Genomic DNA, 19,738 nt, shown 5'->3' on the forward strand with positions numbered 1-19,738 from the left:
TTTCCACCTCTAGCTCTTTATTTTCAGGAAAATCTTTTTGCTTGAGACTTAAACCAAGTTCAGCCACACTAGAAAGAGGGGTAAGCTATCTAAAATATCAACAGGTGCAAAGTCACTTTCAAAAAGAGCAACTGCATAAATCACATGGAACCAAGAGAATATTTATTACTTTCATCAGCTTCTCACTAAACAGGTAAATTACCTATACTAAGAACCAAAGGCAACATCAGATTGCTGAAGGCATCAGTGGTCAGAAGTTACATATTGGTGGTTCTGCAATAAATACATGCACTTGCCTATCCTTTAACAACCTGCAGAAACTACAATGTCATTTTCTCTTCCTTAATTACAAGATGAACTTCCAGATGATGAACTACTTGTGGAAGTAGACAAGTTTTCACTAAGCAACTTTCAGTCAGAAGTCAATACCCCTACAACTCTGTCATATGTCAAACCCGATATGCCTTACATAGGTTTTAAGAGAGCATATTCAGCCAGTATCTCACTATTTCTTAACCAGTATTTTACTCACAGGCATGGGCACCTTTTCCAAGGCTTTCTACACAACCCTTCTTTGTGTTGTTACAACCTGGAAAACATGCATTTGTTCTGGAATTAAACATTCAAACATAAGCTCCCTTCTTTATTATTTTGGAAGACTTAACTGTTTATCAGTGGAAGGAAACAGTTTCAACATACCCAAGAGTTTACTTGGCAAGGTCCTGATTTGGTAGGGAAACGTTATAGCATCACTAAAATCCATATAAATGGCTAAATTACTTTCAATCCAACTACTACATCTTTAATAGGAACAGATCCCAATCTCTCAAGCTGAAAAGAAAAAAAATCCAGTATGTTAAGAAGAGGTTACCTTTCATAAAAGTGCTTTGAGAAAACAAATATTTTTAAAGTAAATAGGAAGACTGAAAATGAAAACAAAAACAAACCAATATGAAAATAGCTTATTTTTCCAAAGGTGATTGTGTGTTGAAGTAAGTCCCTCCCATCCACTCCAGCCTTATGCAGCAGCCTCTAAACTGAGCTCCTGGCTCATCTAGCCGTGTAACTTTGCAATAGGATGTAACAAAACGGTTTAGGAAAATCATTCCAGGAACATACTGAATTAGCCAGAAACAACTTTGTTTACTCTGGTCAATAGAACACTGTTATCTCTCCTACAATAGGCCATACTGTTTATGCAAACAAAGTTAGCTCTCATGCATCAGCCATCTATTTATTTAGCAAGATCGGCTATCACTGTAAATCAATTTCTTTGCAAATGAGAAACACAGATGCTATAAAAACTACTTAAACTCTTTCCTGCACCCACTATTTGGACGTGCAGCAGAACAGATTACAAGAATACAAAAAACAAGTCCTCAGTACTACCTCTAGTGACATAAAGACAGGGTTTCTTAGCTTTTACAAGCATTTTTAAGGAAAAGACATAATTTAGTGTTTGCTTCATAGTTCTATATTTTAAATATAAAGTTGTAAGTTTAAAAGGATGACAAGAAAAGCTTACAATTGCTATTCAAACTGGATACTATTAAGAGGATATGGAATATAGACAACTAAAATATAACTCAAAGATTGTGTATTACAGGTTGGTTATTACATGAGTAACCTTCAAAGAAAAAAAAAAAAAAAACAACAAAACACCAAAGCAGAACATATTGAAAATTAATGTTATCAGCTTCGCAAAAAGCAAAATTAAAGAACAGAACCAATCCCTGATGAAGCTTGATGTTTCATATAATTTTTGTCCTAGAACAGTAATACAGAGAGGTCTTACAAAGGTGAATTCACCCAAGTCAGCCATCTAAAAGGCTTGTGCCTCTTTTGTGGGAGTACGCCATAACCGCACTGCAACAGAACAACTTGGAAGACTCCAAATGATCAGACAGTATCACCAAGGGCACCTACCTTACAACTCGCTTACAAAATCTTATGAAGATTTAGACTGCAGCTAAGTGGCTTCAAAACATTTCACACTCGGCTTCAGACATTTCACCATAGGAAACAAGTATCTGGCTGCAGAAGAGCTTCTTAAGTCTGAACACCATGGGTGAGTTCTGATATCAGCTCTTAGAGGACTAGTTGGGGATGGGGAAGTACATGAACACACAGAGCATTAAGACCCTGCTCATTACAGATTCTTCTCACTCAAGATTTTTTACCCATTATCTTTTAATCTGGTATTCAAATTTGAAACTCTGCAAGTCAGATTCATTGCAAGCAGTCAACCTCTGCAGCACTCCAGGGGAGGCTGGGAAGGAGAACAACTTCAAGCCTGGACATAAGGAGAAAGAATGCTTATGTAAGAAAGCTCCAATCTTGGTTGAACATGATGCATTTAGTACTGACTGCTGCCAAGCACAAAGCTGTAGTGAGCTCTGCTTTCTACCTGTCCCACACGAGGGTATGCAGGCCCAAGATACAGTGCATTATAGCTTCTGAATGATTTATAATCAGGCAAGAAGTATCAGGCCAGGCTGTGACTCGAGTGATGACATCTGTTTCTAAACAATTATCTGAATATGCACACACTAAAAAATAAAAGCTGTTAGTGGGGACTTTAATGTTCATATTCAATAGTCCCTGAGCATTGAAGAACTACAGTGCATTTGCACAGAAGGTCTCATTAAATCACAGACAAGCTTTCTGAAGCCCAAGTCAAAAAGCTTAAACATTCAGGAGGAGACCAAAAAAATCCTCATGGCCTTCAAGTTTATTTGAAAGACGGATTACAGAATATTATGTAAGGCCCAAATCTCAGAACTATTCCCCATTGTATTTACAAATATTATCAAATTTTACAAGATCATGAATTTTCATAAAAAGTGACATTTTCAAAAAGCTTCTCTTGCTTTAATCCTCCTTCTTTCTTTTGACAGGATTAAATGCTGAAATGGCAGCCTGTTCAAAAAGCACACTGAAATGCCAACTGTAAGGCAGTTAACTCCATGTATTTACAAATTAACACTTCACAGTTGCTTTAAATTTTGACATTATAGTTTACTAGCTTCAGGCAACTCATTTCAGAAAGTGCAGGAATTGATTTATATTATTTCTCATTTTACATTCCTATGTTACAGTGCTGGAATACCTTTATGTTTCCCTTAATCCATGATAAAGGAAATTTAGTTTTATGAAAGGCTGAGAAATATTGCTTTATTTTTTATAAAGAGGTTCTAACCAACCTGCCTACAGCCTTTTCAAAGTTACCATTACATTTACTTGGGAAAGGCAGTATCTATGACAGGGCTACAGAAATGATGGACAGGGGTGGAGCAGTTGATGTCATCTACCTGGACTTGTGCAAAGCGTTCAACACTGCCCCACGACATCCTTGTCTCTAAATTGGAGAGACATCAATTTGATAGGTGAACCACTCGGTGGATAAAGAACTGGCTGGATGGTCGCATACAAAGAGTTGTGGTCAACAGTTCAATGTCCAGTTGGAGACCAGTAACGAGTGGTGTCCCTCTGGGATCGGTGTTGGGACCGGTCCTGTTTAACATCTTTGTCAGTGACATGGACAATGGGATTGAGTGTGCCCTAAGTTTGCCGATGACACCAAGCTGTGTGGGTCAGTTGATACGCTGGAGGGAAGGAATGCCATTCAGAGGGACCTTGACACGCTTGTGAGGTGGATTGATATTAAACAAGATTGGTCCCAGCACCGATCCCTGAGGGACACCACTCATTACTGGTCTCCAGCCAGACACTGAGCCATTGACCACTATTCTTTGCGTGCAGCCATCCAGCCAGTTCTTTATCCACCGAGTCCTATAGGCTAATAGATGGGATGAGATTTTTACTTGCAGAATATGAAATGCAGTTTCTGTATCGCATTTACAGAAGGGGATTCCAAAAAAAATTGATAAAAACACCAACAACAGAAACGCCCCAACACTTCCTACCTTTATGAAGGTGAAACTGCAGCTATTCCTACCTCAGACAATGTATTAGTTGAATACTAGAATGTAAAGGTGCTTCCTCAGGTTTTCCTTAGATTAACATGATTATTTCAAAGTCAGTAATGATTTTCTCAAGCTCCTGAATTTATATAAAAAGAAAGACTTAAGAGAAAACTTGGAATTCTGTTCTGCAGTTGAGCATCTCTCGCCCATTACTTTACATTCATACAACCAATGAAAAGCACAACTGTTTAGAGTCTGTACATGATAAATATCAGTCTATTATTGCAATAGTTTCTACCATTTGTAGACAGTTACTTAATCTGTCACAAAAATCAGTATTTGAAAGCAACAGGACTACCTAGATATGCAGAGAAATTCCTAAGAAACACTTCTGTACAACTATACTCTTGATTCATTCTTTTCTATAGTGCTGGAACCAGAGGAAAGCACCAGCACTTGTCACGGCTGGGACAGGTGAGCATCCATAGGTCACTCAAGGCATTGCACAGTCAATGTAAGGAATACTTAATGCTGCTAAGCTACCTCAGGTCTCTATTACTCATATTTCAAGATCATTTTTATGTCCATTCTTCTGACATTTTTAAGACAGACAGACTCTATTATCCTTTTATTCATAGAGCAACCCCTGTTTCTACTAAAAAACTATGCTTTTCTTTCACAACACCATACATGAAGTGCTGGCACAGGTAAAAATCAGCAGCAAGATTCTCACCAAGTGTAACAAGGCCATGGATCCACACTGAACAGATGTGCCCAAAGGAAAAATAGAACAGTTCTTTTTGCTTGTAGAAATCAATCTGATATTAAGAACCATTCACATTAATGACACAGACTCCATTTAATATCTACAAATATAAACCTAATTATTAAGACATATCTAATTATTTAGCCATAGAACACATCTAGTAATCCAGTGCTGCTAATGCTCATTAATACATCTATCCATACACAGTTAAGTTTTACATAGCAGTGTAGTGATTTCAGTAGCATGTACTACTAATTGAGATATTTAAGAATGTTCACGTCACACAGGAATGTGCCAAATCTGAAGTTTTATCAGTGTTTCAGGTTAATTTGATAAACAGAAGCCTGAGACTCGTTTGTATCATAACAGACACTTCAATAATGCTCTAGATATGTTCAATAACATAGCATCTTTATTCAAAACCCATTCTGACACCTCCTAATATTGCATAAATGATAGGATCAGATTAAAGTCTCACCAAAATTCATTATGAAGTATTAAGCCTGTCTAATCTGTTATCACTACTACTAACATAACAAAATGAATGAAAATGCCAGGAAGTATAGGAAGTTATGAGAATTTTCCTCAGAAGTGTTGCAGAACACAGTCTGAATCAGAGGCTGCATTGTCATGCCCATGCGAGACTTCTTAGTTGCTTTTTAGATCAAAACACATCTTTCTACTTTTCACTTCAATTTAGTCTATCATTTCTCCTCTGTAGTTTTGGGAGTTGTTATTCATTCTATCAACTTTGCCTCAAATGATTATTGCATATACGAACAATATGAATATTAGAAAGATATTGAATACTGCCATCAGCTGCCTTGCAGTTAAACTGCATTAGAGCTAAAAATCACAACTAAAGATAGAATTAAACTTGTTGTTTGGAAAAATATCACAATGTTTTTTTCTTTCTAACTTCCTATTTAACTGTTTCACACAGTTAACTAAGACCTCGTGTTTACTGTGTTAGCAAAAATCATTTTGTTGAGGATCTTAATCCTCTAACCACTCAGTGAGATGTTCTAACACTTTTGTAACTTAACTTGCAGATTTAATCTGATTTCCTAGGAAAAAAGAGACTGCCATGATTTCACTACATGTGTTGAGTATGCAAAAAAACAGCTCTGTAAGTTGTTCATTTCCAGCTTCCATATTCTACCATATCAAGGTTGTCAAAAGCAGGATCTTAATATTAGTTTGCCTATTTAGTGGTCTAAAGTTCAAGGTGATTCAGCATAGAGAATTCTTCATACCAACAGCAGAGCAAGAAATGCAGCAACTCAGATCAAGTTGTGTCTGCTTGCTGACAGGCAGTGTTTGAGCAATGCTTAATGAAGGGCTGCAACAGATGCACAGAAAACCCTTCTGTACATTGCAGGGCAAAATTTAACAGATATTTTAAAGCATTAAGACATCTTTAAGACCTGCCATTTCATTTTAGATGCCGAAATAGAAGATGAAGCTCTGGAGAGCCTCACCCTGAGTAATTTTCTGTAGTTTTAAAAAGAAGCCATTCACCTTCCATTGGTTTAGTCCTGCTGCCATCTGCTGTCACAAAAACACCAGTGCCATGCTGTCTGCAGAGTGGTTTTTTTAACTCTCACTCCAGTATTGCTATTCAAAATTATCTAAAGACAAGCACAAACTAATTTGTCCACAGAAGCTTAATGGTAAATCACACTGACACTTTTATGCCTTCACTGCTAGAGCATCAAGCCTGTAGACCCTGGTCTCATATACCGCTTATCCCAAATAAAGGGTCATTCACATGAGGATTAGCAGGATCAGGTCCAGATCCCAAAGTTGTTTGGGTTTTTTGCTGTTGCTGGGTTTGGAGGTTTTGTGTTGTTTGGGGAGATGTTGAGGGTGTTGTTTGATTGTTGGTTCTGTTTTTAACACTGGCAGTATTGCCTGTTTCCTATTTATTATTAGGAAAGGGTTAAGACTATGAACAGGCCAGACTACTAAGGCTGAATTACTCCCCCCTCATCCTTATGTGATCACGCAAAGAGGCTGAAACCTTTAGATTAAAACAAACTAGAAAAGGTTAAACAAAATTTAAAACTGCTGCATAAACCAGTTTAAACAAAAACAAAAAGGTACAAAAATCAGTTACTCAAATCTACCTCCCACCTACTGTTTCAATGAAGTCTAGCACCTCTTGAGTTAAGCTAACTCAGGAATTCCTCTCAGGACCACTGGAATGCTTTCTGCCACCACCTCTGTTGGTGCCATACTTCAGAAACCTAATTGTCATCCAGTGTTACAGGTTCCTATCAGAGCGCAGGCAAACTGCTGCCCCCCCTTCAAGTATTTCAATTGACTAAGAATACAGCAGCTATAACAACAAAAAGAGGCTTTCTGCCTGTTGCTCAGCTATACACTCTTCTTTGGCAAAACACAATAAGTAGTAAGCTGAAAACAATATAATTTGCCACAAGGCATTTTAAACAACAATGCAAAGCCAAATGTAATTGCAGAAACTGAAAAGATGGTGAAATTCTGGATTCTTGCTGCTCCAGTGGAAAGACAGCGCTGGTGTCAAAACATAACTCCAGTAGGATAAAACCAAGGCACAGGGCTTAAGCCAGTTGCTCTAAGACAGCAGAGGGTAAAATGCAGGAGACTGATTTTGTTACAGTGATTTCTTTGCATGAAACTAACTGTTAAAGTCTTTTGATAGCTTCTTGGATTTCTTTCAATAAGCACATTACTTACTGCTCATCATAAGCCCAATTCAATTTGATGACTACCACAATATCATACTAATGTGAAACTGATAGGCTCTTTCATACATTGAACCTCCTGTTTGAGGATAAACAAAGCAAAAAAAAGAAACCCTGAAGTATGTCTCATCCTCACACACACACACAGGGCAATTTATAGGCTGTATGTTGCTAACCTCATGTTATCAACTATGATAATTTGTAAAAGATTAACAGGCTCAGAAAGCTGGGCTTGTTCAGCCAGGAGAACGATTAGGGGAGACCTTAGAAGAGCTTCCAGTGCCTAAAGCGTCCAACAACAAACCTGGAGAGGGGCTTTTTAGAAGGGTCTGTAGGGACATGGCAAGGGGGAATGGCTTTAACCTGACAGAGGAAAGATTTAGATTAAAGAACAAGTTCTTTACTGAGGGTGCTGAGGCACTGGCACAGGGTACCCAGAGAAGCTGTGGCTGCTCCATCCCTGGCAGTGTTCAAGGCCAGGCTGGACACAGGAGCTTGGAGCAACCTGCTCTAGTGGAAGGTATCTCTGCCCATAGCAGGGAGTTGAAACTGGATGAATTTTACGGTCCTAAACCACTCTACGATTTCATGAACTTACAGTATCACCACTACTTTCTATATTTGCAGACACTTGTAAAAGTATTTTTCTTCAGCAGACAAGGAAGGATTCATATACTCTACAAGAAGTTAGCCATCTATGTCAATTGCTTACATTTTCATAAAAAGCAGGGGAAAAGGAGTACGTCATATCACATTAGCTACCCTCTGATCATACTTGCCTTCAATACTCCCATCAGAAGGGATGAAACCAGTTTCACTACTGGCCAGTGAAACACAGGTGTATCTTACTCTGTTTGCTAAACATTGCACCACCCAAATATAACAGGACTATAAAACTGCTTATTTTATCCTATTTAATGCAGATGGACAGCTGATAACATACACAAACAAGGTACATTTTCAAGCACAGCTGTCATAACTGAACATGTTTTTCACATCAACTGGACAGTGAAATACTTTGAACTAAATAGTAACCGGTCTGTTATGTTTTCAGGATGTTCTGTTATAACCACCCACTTGATTGTCCAAAGACACACACTTCCTATACAATGTATTAAGAGCATAACACTGCGATATGCAAAGATTATATCATTTTTTACCGTTTTAATAGAACTTCTTGATCTTTCTTCCCAAACATTAGTGCTCAGCTCCATTGTGCAATGAACATTTGCTTCTCTTTCATAGGATCCAAACATAAATAACCTGAAATAGAAAAGCCTATAGTAAGAACTGTAGTACTGTTAATGCTCTAGATATATTAAGTCACCATTCTTCATTTATATACTCTATTATTATCAACATGTACACACAGAGCAGTCCACACTGAAAAGATACTGCAGGCACAGCCTTCTGCCAAAGGAAAGACACTGCCACCCTCTAGTGGAAGAACTCTATAAATAACAAAGATAACTAAAATTTTTTAGCTATTTTTTTGTTTGTTGGGTTTGGGGTTTTTTTTCTTTTTTTCTTTTCTTTTTTTGTTTTTTTGTTTGTTTGTTGGGTTTGTTTTTTTTCTGTTGTGTTTCCATTTTTCTTTTCTTAAATAAAGTATCCAACCAGCAGACTGGTATTTTTCCACAAAAGTGTAAGTTCTGAGGGTTTGGGGAGGTTAAGCAAAAGTAGCCACAGGTTTTCCATTCTAATCCTAAAATTCACAATACACTGCAGCTCTTCACTGTTCAAAAGAGTGATACTGTAAAGTCACCATTTACCACCGCTTATGTTCCTGTTTCATTAAACTGGAATCCTCTCACATCTGTAATACTTTGTGACATAACAAAATGAGTTGTTCTTTGTGCACAATACCCTATTCCAGAAGGCTATAAAGGTTTTCAGGTAGATACCAGTACTATAAAAGAAAACAAACAATAACCTTTAGCCTACAGAATAGCAATAAAGTTGTACATATTAGCTGGAAGCAGATAAATATTTTGGACTAGAAACTTCAATCTTACTACTTCAAAAGACCTGTGAGATTTTAATTCCCCCCCAAACTTTCTATACACTTTTGATAAGAGCAGTTTCTAAGCTTTCACCCAAAGTACCTTACCCGCGATTGTGATGTGTTATACAACTCTTCAGATAATAGACAAAAGCTGTCAGAAAAACAAGTTAATTTTCTGTTTATTCTGATGCTGTTAAACAGTGTTTCTAGGTTAAATATTCACAATCAAAAAGTGCATCATCTTCCAGATGTGGAGATATACAGTAAATGTGCTACAAAAATGTAATAAAGCTATTGAAAACAACTTTCACCACCAATGAGAACTGGTAAAATTAAGCCAGTCCTAAAAGCAAACACCTCTCTGGCTATGACAGCTCTCCAGCCTGCACTGCAGCAAGGGCAGCTGAATAAATATTTCTTTTCTAGGTCTGTCTATGAAGAATGTGTTTAACTCATTTTTAGCTGAGTACATGAATTCATGTGGGAGATGATGGTACCCAGCATACCCGCTTTACCAAGCATCAACTGGTTTTGGCTCAGAAATAATGGCAGGATCCTGTAACCCCATTCTCAGAGGGGCAGTTCCCATGATCCAGGAAAACACCACAAAAATCCAATTCCCAGCTTGACTTTCAGCATGCATTTCTGTTTCTCTACTGACATGGATATGGTTACTGTAAGCAGAAATCCAGCCTCAGAACCATCTGATCAGGTACTTTGTCTGGACAAGACTGTTTGTTGAAGGTTACTGGAACTGATGAACTCAAACTTCCTTTACTTATTTTTAAGCCACCAGGAACCCTCTGTGGCATTTTTGTTCTGCTTTCAGTAGCTGCTTTTGGGTATCACAAGTTTTCCTCACTGTCTCATTGGTTCAGTTCATTAAAGCTTTTCCACAGCTAATCACTGGTTGCATGGGTTTCTTCTTCACTTAGACAAATGCTCAGGGAATTTTCCAGGGGTGCTTACTGCCCTTCTAAAATATCAGCACAGTAGCTATTTAGCTGTACTGTACTGGTGGCAACTAAGAAAACAAGGCCAGGAGGTAGCTCGGAACAGGCACCACAGAACAGTTAGGGTTGGAAAGGACCTTAAGATCATCTAGTTCCAACCCTCCTGCCCAGAAGTTTCAGCTAGAACTGTAAGACAGTAGTCACAAGGGAAAAAATGAACTGAGATTTCACCTCACTTTAGGTTACCGATACCTAAGTTGAAGAAACATATCACAAGACAGCAAAACTACACCTTTAAATTTTAAAGAGCTCTTCATGCTGGAGTTTGGAATTCAGTTTCCAGTTCCAGAAAGACAAAGGGGAAATTTTAACTGCTCCTACACTAAAGGAAATTTTTGTCTGAATCATACTCTTTCTGTATTCTCTAACACAGCTGCAGATAAAGACTGACACTGCATCACAACACACCCAAAACACCCATCTGTTAATATATATATATATATCCTACAGATTGAAAGTTTGTAAATCAATATGAAATGGCATATGAAAGACATCCTGAAACAAAGTTTATAACCCAGCTATAATTAAATTGATAAAGAAATGTGATTAAATTACCACCCAAGTAATTGAAATATGCATACAGGATTTCTATTCCTTCCTCAATTGTAAATCAGATGGTTCCCTGCAGCAAGCAAACAAGCAAGCAAGCATGAGATAAAGTGATTCAATAGAGTAGCTATGGACATGAACATTGTTAACACAGTTGTTCATAGCTGTCCTGGTTTCCAGTGTGAAAGCTACGGGAATTCCATGCCATGAAGTGTTTGTCCTCTGATACAGAAGTGAATGAAGGCTGTGGTCAAGAGCAAGTCAAGAACTTCAAGTCATTATAGCCATGTTATACATTCTCCTTTCTGGAAGGTTATCAACTTTCCTGCTTTTTCTAAGATGATGCTAAAGTACAGAACTGCAAATCTAAAAAGAATCTGGTACGGGCAAAGTACACACAAACCTTTAGTAATGTGTTATTCCCAGGTACATAGAAGGAAGCCTTTCCTAATTTTTTAATTTCAACTGTGGCCTTTCAAGTTGTAAGTATTTTAACATAATATTTTCCAAATTTTAAAAAACTCAAAACCAAATTCAATATTCACATACTTAAAGGTGCCACTGCTGCATGCTGAAGTCCAATAAAGATAAAAGGAAACAAACACATAAAACTCCAAATTTGACAAGTCAGCCCCAGGTATACTCTGTGGCATTATAGTAAACTATCTAGGGAAAATCTCCTTGTCTGCAACCATTATCTATTGAAACAAATGCCGAGTTACAAATCCTACTTGATGGCACCGTTTTGGAAGAGTGTTCTTGATTAATATAATTGGAGCTTATAGGCTTTAAGACTTTCTTCACAGTGTGCCTTTAAAATTTAACAATATGTCATTTTGTTTTTCCTTTTTTCTTAAAAACTTAAGGTAACAACAGATAACAGCATTTTTGCAATGACTCAGCTCTGTGAGGGCACTGCATTTGCACAAGAAAACTTACATTTTCAGAAAGTCACAGAAAAATTTGTAAAACATTCCTTATTATTTACACTAAAGTTCCCATCCTTTGATCCATTTAATTTTAAAGATGTGCAAAACTCAATTTTACTGTCAACAGCATGACAGCAAGGAAATTAATATGGTCAAGCCTGCAACTGATAAACAAGCGCAAGAAGTGCAGATATTTGGTCATGTGAATATAGGGAAATTAAAACTAGGCATTTACAACATACAAGTAGTTTGCTAAATGTTTTGTCACTATAGATTTACCACTGTATTTCAGACTTAAGCAAGAGAAGCAGCAGAACTCTGTTACCGGAGTAGATGGAATACAAACGCTGTTATCCAGAAATTAAGAAGTTAAGATTTTGTAAAGGCCTCTTGTGTGAAAGCTTGAAAATCTTGAGTTTAGAACTGCATGTAGCAAGGGAAAACAGTGTTTCTTTAGAAGCTCACAGACCTCAGGAGAGGTAGAAGACAGATAAAAGAGACCATCCAGATCAGAAAAGTAATATTCAACTTCAGAAAGATTAGGAAGACAAAAATAATTTTAAAAGCTCAACAGAACTCAAGACTATTGTGCTCCTAAAGGAACTTGGTTCATTGTAATACTAAGAATCACATTCACCTGATAAGAGACCCTTGCCTACATAGACCGTTACTCACAGAACATCTATATATATATATTATATACTGTGTCATTAAACAGAGACAAGAGAATGTAAAAGGACACACTGAATTTTCGCTGTGTGAAACGTATAGAAGTGGATAGCTGACAGACTGAGGGTGTGCTAGCTTTGTGGAACTATCCTCTTGCATTCATCTTTGTGCAAATATGAATTTAACAGTATCTCAAAACTCTGTTTGTGAGGCTGGCTTACTGCACACCAGGTGAATAAGCTCAAATTTGGGACAACATCAATGGTCAAGAATCCTGCTCCAAATTCTGTACAGAACTCAGGGAACAGCTACTGTACTGACAGTATGCAAACCTTCTGGGGCACTGAGCAAAACTGAAACACACAGAAATTAAAGCAATCTTTCATTCTGGAATGAAAATGATCGCCAAGAAAAATGTTCAGGTCTCGGTGGCAGACATGAGTGAAAAAGCTTTGTGTTTTGGCATGCATTGCTGTACTGTAATAGAGCCACTGAGAGCAGGCAACCTTCATACCAGCTCACGTACAGGAGCGATAAAAAAGGGAAATTTTGACACTGTTACTTCCCCACATATTATATATTGTCATTGCTACCTTCATATATGTTGTTACATTTCTTCTTCTACTAATAAAATCCTCTATGTGTTTTTCAGCTTCTGTCTCATCAGTATCTCCAGGTGCAAAGTAAGCAAGAGTATTTATTTATGGAGGACTCTTTGGACAGCATTTGTACTTGTTTAGTTCAAAAAAGGATGGGACACCTGCAAGGTCTGGGGAATTACTATGGCATCAAGAGTTAGACATCAAGATTGGTATGTGTCTGTTGAGACATCATTTTCAAGTGTCTGTCAAGAAATTCCAAAGGCACATAAACCAGTCAGATTAAGTCAGACCTGAAGCTGAAAAGACTTGACAAGCCAGCAACTGCCTCCTCTCTCCAGCCATCTGATAAGCATCTGTGACAGCTGAAAATAGTGAGATGATGATGTCAAACTGAGCAATCTGGCTTCTAAACACAATGGAAAGAAACACAACACTAGTGATATGTCTGTGATGTTACACAGTGTTTCCGATTCAGGAAAGACATACTATTTAAAAAAGATTACTTTCCAAACTCGTAACAACTGCACACAACTTGAGAGTTATTTTGGGCCCTCTTGTAATAAAAATTAATGCAGTACTGGACTGATATTGGAGGCTGCCTGTAAAGGGGCCTCATGAGTTCCCTGACTGAGTATGGTAAAGAGAAAGTGCTCCTAGCAGCCAAGGAGTGCACAGAGTCATTTAGTATTCCTGTATCACCAACAGAAAACATCACAAAGCTAGGAAGACAGGTAAGCAGCAATTTTACTGCCAAAAATAATCACTGCTGTGGCCCATACCATCCTTAGAAGCAGAAGAATATCTTCTGGCAATCCACAGCACTGATAAACCACATTAATAACAGCAAATACAGTTCAAAGAGCTGTACAAGGCTACAGGGGAAAAAAAGTGCAAAGAGGAGCTCACATGGCAATACAGACAACAAAAAGAACAGGTTAAAAGTCTTGCTGCAAACCAGAGTTTAGTTCATAAAGAGCAGGACAGCACATGACTAGATCAAAGCCTAAGCGCTACTTGGATAAGATCTAACATAAACGAAGAACTAAGAGGTTTGACAAAAAAGCCCCAAACAAACCAAGAGCCCACACACCTTTTCTCCAGCTTTAAAGAGAATTAATTTTCTCTTCAGTGAATGAAGTAGATTTCTTCCCATTATTTTGTTCAAGACAAGGACAAACAATGCCTTATAAAAGTTACTTGGATTAATCTAAGTAAGACCAACTGAAACAATTATTTCCCTTTGCTTACAACACAATACAATAGGATAATTACGATATTTATACTGTCCTGGAAAGAGATTTATAATTTAGTGCACCAAACAAAGTAACACACAAAAACAAATGTCAGATTAGTTTGTAACCAGGCAAAATTCAGAAGAAAGGCAAATTCATGCTCCCACACAGAACACAAAAGTGCCTCAGAAACTTACTGCAACTTCCGTCTCTTAATTTTTACTTAAAAAATACATTTCTTGATCAGAGTACAATCATGACACCAAAGCTACTCTGTGAATCAAAACAGGCCTAAGCTACAATTACTACAACCTTAAGAAACATGGGTACTTGCTGAGTCAAGAATGAGCAAAAGACCACAAAACATACCTTGTACATTCAATTAAGGTGACTCTTAGACGACCTTCTGTCAACAGAAGCTCTTGTATACAGAGGTCTCGATCTTCACATTCATCAGGTGGCAATACTTGAACTGGAAAAAATGGCTTGAACCTGAAAAATAAGGAAGATTCTTACCTTAAAACAAATGATATAAGTAACACTAACATACAGGAATCAAGTTAACAGGTTTACTTTTAATCTCTAACACCCCTGAAGAGAAATGCTACCATTCCTATATATGCATTGGTCCAAAGGAACAAGCAGAAGCTACTAAAGCTTTCTGAATGCAGACGACTGCAGTATCTAAAAACAAAGATTGCCTCACAGGAATAGATTATTTGAGTTATGTTTATTGGTGCAGATAATTTTACAAAAGTGGGAAGCTGATCAAATCAGAATACATTCATGATTACAAATGTGATTTAACACAAGAACATTTTTTGCAATAAGTATCTTACCAGATCTTACAGTTTTATCTGCATAAAACATAACGGTATCAAAAGGCAGAAATACACTATGACCCTAAAGCATAAATTTTTATGCTAGTGCTGTACTTAGGGGGCTGGTGCATCCTAACAAACACCACACTTCAGCTACAGAGAATGAAACTGCTCTCATTTTGTAAAAAACATTTGGTTGCTCTTTTCAGCCAATCTTGTTGAATTAAAATAAAGATGCAGGTATCCTAACTATTTGTCCTCTAGCTTTATTTCCCCTCATCGCAGCATGTGATTCACGCAAAAAGCAGTTCAAGATACCAAATGTTTTACATACTTTTAACTGGCCACATAATTCTCTTTGGTTAGAATATACTAAGTTATAAATACCGGTTTCATTTTTAAGCAATAGTGTCAGACACGGCTAAGATCTGAGGGAAGGAAGAAGGGGGAGATGCTGCATGGCTGCTGGCCCATCACACGGCTGACACACACATGCAATCCTAACAGCAAGGGCCACAACCCTGCAAATAGGAAGATACCACAGGATCTGCAGTAGCATTATATAAACTATTTGGATTTGGTATCCTTCTTTCTGTTTTTATTTATTGCTCTGATTTCCTAGCACTGCCTGATGCCTCGGTTTCCCTCCTGTCACTGGCACTGCCTCCCAGTGATGATTTCTGTTGAGAAGACAGAAATAGCAGGACATGAGCACCACTGCCTGCAGGATGTATCTGCCATTTCATGAGAAAGAAGTCTTTCATAAGTACTCTTTGCTCAACCATCAGAGGCATCTGCTTGTCACATTCGGAGATCGCAATATGTTCAGGAAGCAGTCACATGGATCTGAACTGAGGAGTTTTAGAAATTCAAACAAATAATTAAACACCCTTTAACTGTCGACACACTCTTTGGGAAGGAGCTCGATGCTGATTTGGGACACTTCATTTCTGCATGAGCATCAGCCTCATACAGAGCCATGAGAAAGACATTTCTTTTGTTCTTCTTGTGAATAAATACAACTCAACACTCCAGCTATTTCCCTGAAATCCAATTCAACTTCGAACTTTAATTTGGTTCCAAGTTTCTCCCTCATTAACTCTTTCGGAAAGGAAATCATTTTGAAATCAGTCAAGTAAAAATAATACCATTTTAAATAGTTTATTCTATTATTTTTAAGTCTGTGTATGAAAAATAGGAAGTTATTGGTTTAGGCTTATGAATATACTATAAGAGCCAACTCGAAATATGACTTGTGCATGTACTATCTGCTCTGGTATTTTACTCAGTCTTCCTTATTATTAAATAAATAGTAAGCATCACAAGGGTAGGGAAAATACCACCAAGATAAGCATGCTATTTTCACTATACAAGACTTGCTGCCACTTCAGGGCCTGACCACCTCCTTGGTCACACCACAGCATACACCACCTCACACTTTTCACTTTAAGCATGAGCAAGGAGAGACTGTTCTTTTAAGAATGCTTTTTGACCCCCCAAAATACAGATTTAGCTCAGATTTTGTAACGCAATAAAATTGGGAAGATTTATGCAAGCATACTGGAAAATAATGCCAACTCTTACGTTAATAATTTGCTTGTAGATTTGGGGTTTTTTTCCCCAGCACAAATAAACTGATTTTCACTTAGTAGCAGCAACTGCCTGCATACCTTCTCCCAAAACCTAGTGAAAAATGGGAACCTCAAACTTACGAGCACCATCAGAAGCCTCAGTCAGCTACTGAGGCAAGAGGATCCAACAGGCTTCCAGCACCTTGCTGAATTTCTGCAAATGCCTAGCTTAAAGTGTCAGCACTGATAGAGTCTTTCCCTTATATATACACCGCTGAACAGCCTGCAGGCCACTTAACACCCACAAACACAGCCAAATCTATTTTCAGTATTAAAAATAAGGATAAAAGAAAAAGAGCAAAATAACAGACTAAAATATATTGCATTCCAGTAAGGTCACAGACATTTCTACCTATATATTCAAACAAAAACATCACGTAAGTAACCTAAGAGCCAAGTGTTCAGTGCAGCACACGCTGCAATCTTTTGCTGCAGCATGGAAAGACGAAATAATCTCCCACAAAAAAATTACTTGTTCTGAGGATTAAGATATAAATTTACTGTAATTTTGATTTCAAAATGAAGTGAATTAAAGGGGAAAAAATTCTAGCACACTAGTGCAGTTATACACAGTAATATGCAAAGCACTTAACAGTGTCTGCTGGACTTGGTGCAGCACTAGTTGCTTTTTCTACAAATATGGGATTAAAAAGCAGTCACATCATTTTTAATTTACAAGTGCTTATTTTCACATTCGTTTACCACTGCAACTAATTTGCAAAATCCTTCACAAAAACTCCTACATGTTACCTATTTGCATTGGCATTAGCAATGTACAAAGTGTTAATATCCCACATTAAATGCATTTTACTGTTTAAAAGCTGTGTTGTAAAGTTGGAAGGCTTCAGAGCAGCACTCATCTATTTAAGGCAATTTACTGAGAGCTTGTGCACTTCTAAAATTAACTATCAAACATATTACTATTTCAAGTAGATTTCAATTACATGGTAGGTAAGTGAACTGCTGACAGAAGATATATAAGTACAAGGTAACTTAAATTTATTTGGAAAGAGTTTCCTACTGGGAACTGGTGAATGAATACAGACCCAGACAGCGACAGTTGGTAAGAAGCCAGATTCCATTCCTTTGAGTTCTAAAACCACAACCTGCAATTCACGCACACACCCCAGTCAGGTTCTCCCATTGGAGAGCTCTCCCCACGTAGGGAAAGCATCTGAGCTCCCCTACCTTTTGAAAACACATCCCCAATAACAAAAGGCACTCCAGTGAGTGTGTTCTTACAGGGCCATCCGTGCTGCAGTTTTGCTCAGTCTAGCAAGAAAGCAGCAGAACAGCAATGAATGATTTCTCTGCAGAGAAATCAGACTCTCCACCTCTGCAATGTCTAATTTTCCTGCTTGAAAACAATCATGTTGCTAGACAAGTGCAATGGTGAATTTATTTCAGAAAGCATTTGCAGTAGAGACAACAAAACATGCTTTTAATATGAAAGCAAAGCTGTATTTCATCTAATTAAAGTAGACTTTTAGCTGATAGTGCCAATAACACAATTCAGTGAACGAGATGAGAGATACAAACTCTATTCCCAAGCCCTGCAGACTATAGTACCTTTGGAGATTCAGTATCTTTCTATCCCAGACTTTCCCATGTAAGGGGAAACAAGGATGCTAGAATGATTGAAAACTTATTATACTGTAGGACTTGCTGTATTAAATACCTTGTATAAATAAAGCTATTATGGAAGTTACAGCAAGGTTAAGAGTGCATTTTGCTACCCTCTAATGTTTAATCCATCTCTGAAGAGCAAAAATACATCAGTAAATGCTTTAGAGAAATTCATCACACTGACGAAGACTGGGTATCATACTAGCAAGTCTCTATTCAAAAAGTCTATAGAGAAGCTTTGACAGCAGACTAAACTCCTCAGTTAATCTGAGCCGCTCACAGTCCTCCCCACAGCAGTCATCCTAGGATCTGGTCAGGTCTGGTATGTTGCTCCCATAAATTCAAGGCTTTCACTTTGCAAACTGAACAAGAAAAAAAAACGTTTTCTATTCGGCCCTTTAGACCTTTAAGGACTCATCCAATATTCTCAGCTCCTTTTCCTGACTTCAACCAGTAACCAAAAGTCAGTCGACCTCCATCAGCAGGAATAAGCCCTTAACAAATGTTTTGCAATTGGTCCACTTGCTGCTGCAGCCAGAAAAAAAAAGTTTTAAGCCATGGCAATGGCGCGGGGAAATTGAGGAGTTGCTCCTGACAGTACAACAGACAGTAAAATGTTACTAAAGGTACTTTTACAAAATACGGTACCTTTCTATACACTGCTGAGCTGCTACAGGTTTCTACAAGGCAAATTTTCATTGCATCTATATTTGACCCCTTTCAAGTGGAGTCTAATGCTGCCATCACCTTATTCAGCAAGGTCAAAAGGCAAAATTCATGCTCATATCACAAATCCTTGACCTACAAACAGGATTACACCAACTCAATCTGTATATCCGAAAGTCTCTTTTTCAATTCCAAACCTGTGATACTGAACTACCAGAAGTAAGGTAGATTTTATGGGGAAAGAGATTTTATTGCCTTTAAACCATATTTGTTAAGCCTTTATAAGCTTTTCATGATCTCCGGAACAGAATAAGCACATCATTGCTATTCAAGCAAACAGACCCCTTATACCCCTGCCCAAAAACTGTGCTTGGATAGGACATGCTATTAAAATAAAAGAAGTCCTTAAAAGTGCCTTCTCTGAGATGCTTATAGGGTGTTTTCAATTTGTTTTAAACTAGCAGTCTCCCTCCACAAGTTTATCATATTATTTGTCCAGAAGTCTGAAATTCAAATAGCACACTATTAAGAAAATGTTATTTAAAAGCCACCATCTTAACTTAGAGGAATACCC

General features: G+C 37.7%; 1 protein-coding gene across 1 annotated transcript in view; it reads right to left on the minus strand.

The window, feature by feature from the left end:
• Window positions 1-19,738, minus strand: part of PDZD8 (PDZ domain containing 8) — a 62,485-nt gene that overhangs the window by 28,076 nt on the left and 14,671 nt on the right. Inside the window, exons 2-3 of the mRNA XM_005154508.3 lie at window positions 14,790-14,912; window positions 8,582-8,684 (exon numbers count right to left, since the gene is read on the minus strand). Coding sequence (XP_005154565.2) covers window positions 8,582-8,684; window positions 14,790-14,912 — 226 coding nt within the window. The remainder of the gene's footprint in view (window positions 1-8,581; window positions 8,685-14,789; window positions 14,913-19,738) is intronic.

This window comes from Melopsittacus undulatus, chromosome 4, assembly GCF_012275295.1.
Source record: "Melopsittacus undulatus isolate bMelUnd1 chromosome 4, bMelUnd1.mat.Z, whole genome shotgun sequence".
NCBI lineage: Eukaryota > Metazoa > Chordata > Aves > Psittaciformes > Psittaculidae > Melopsittacus > Melopsittacus undulatus.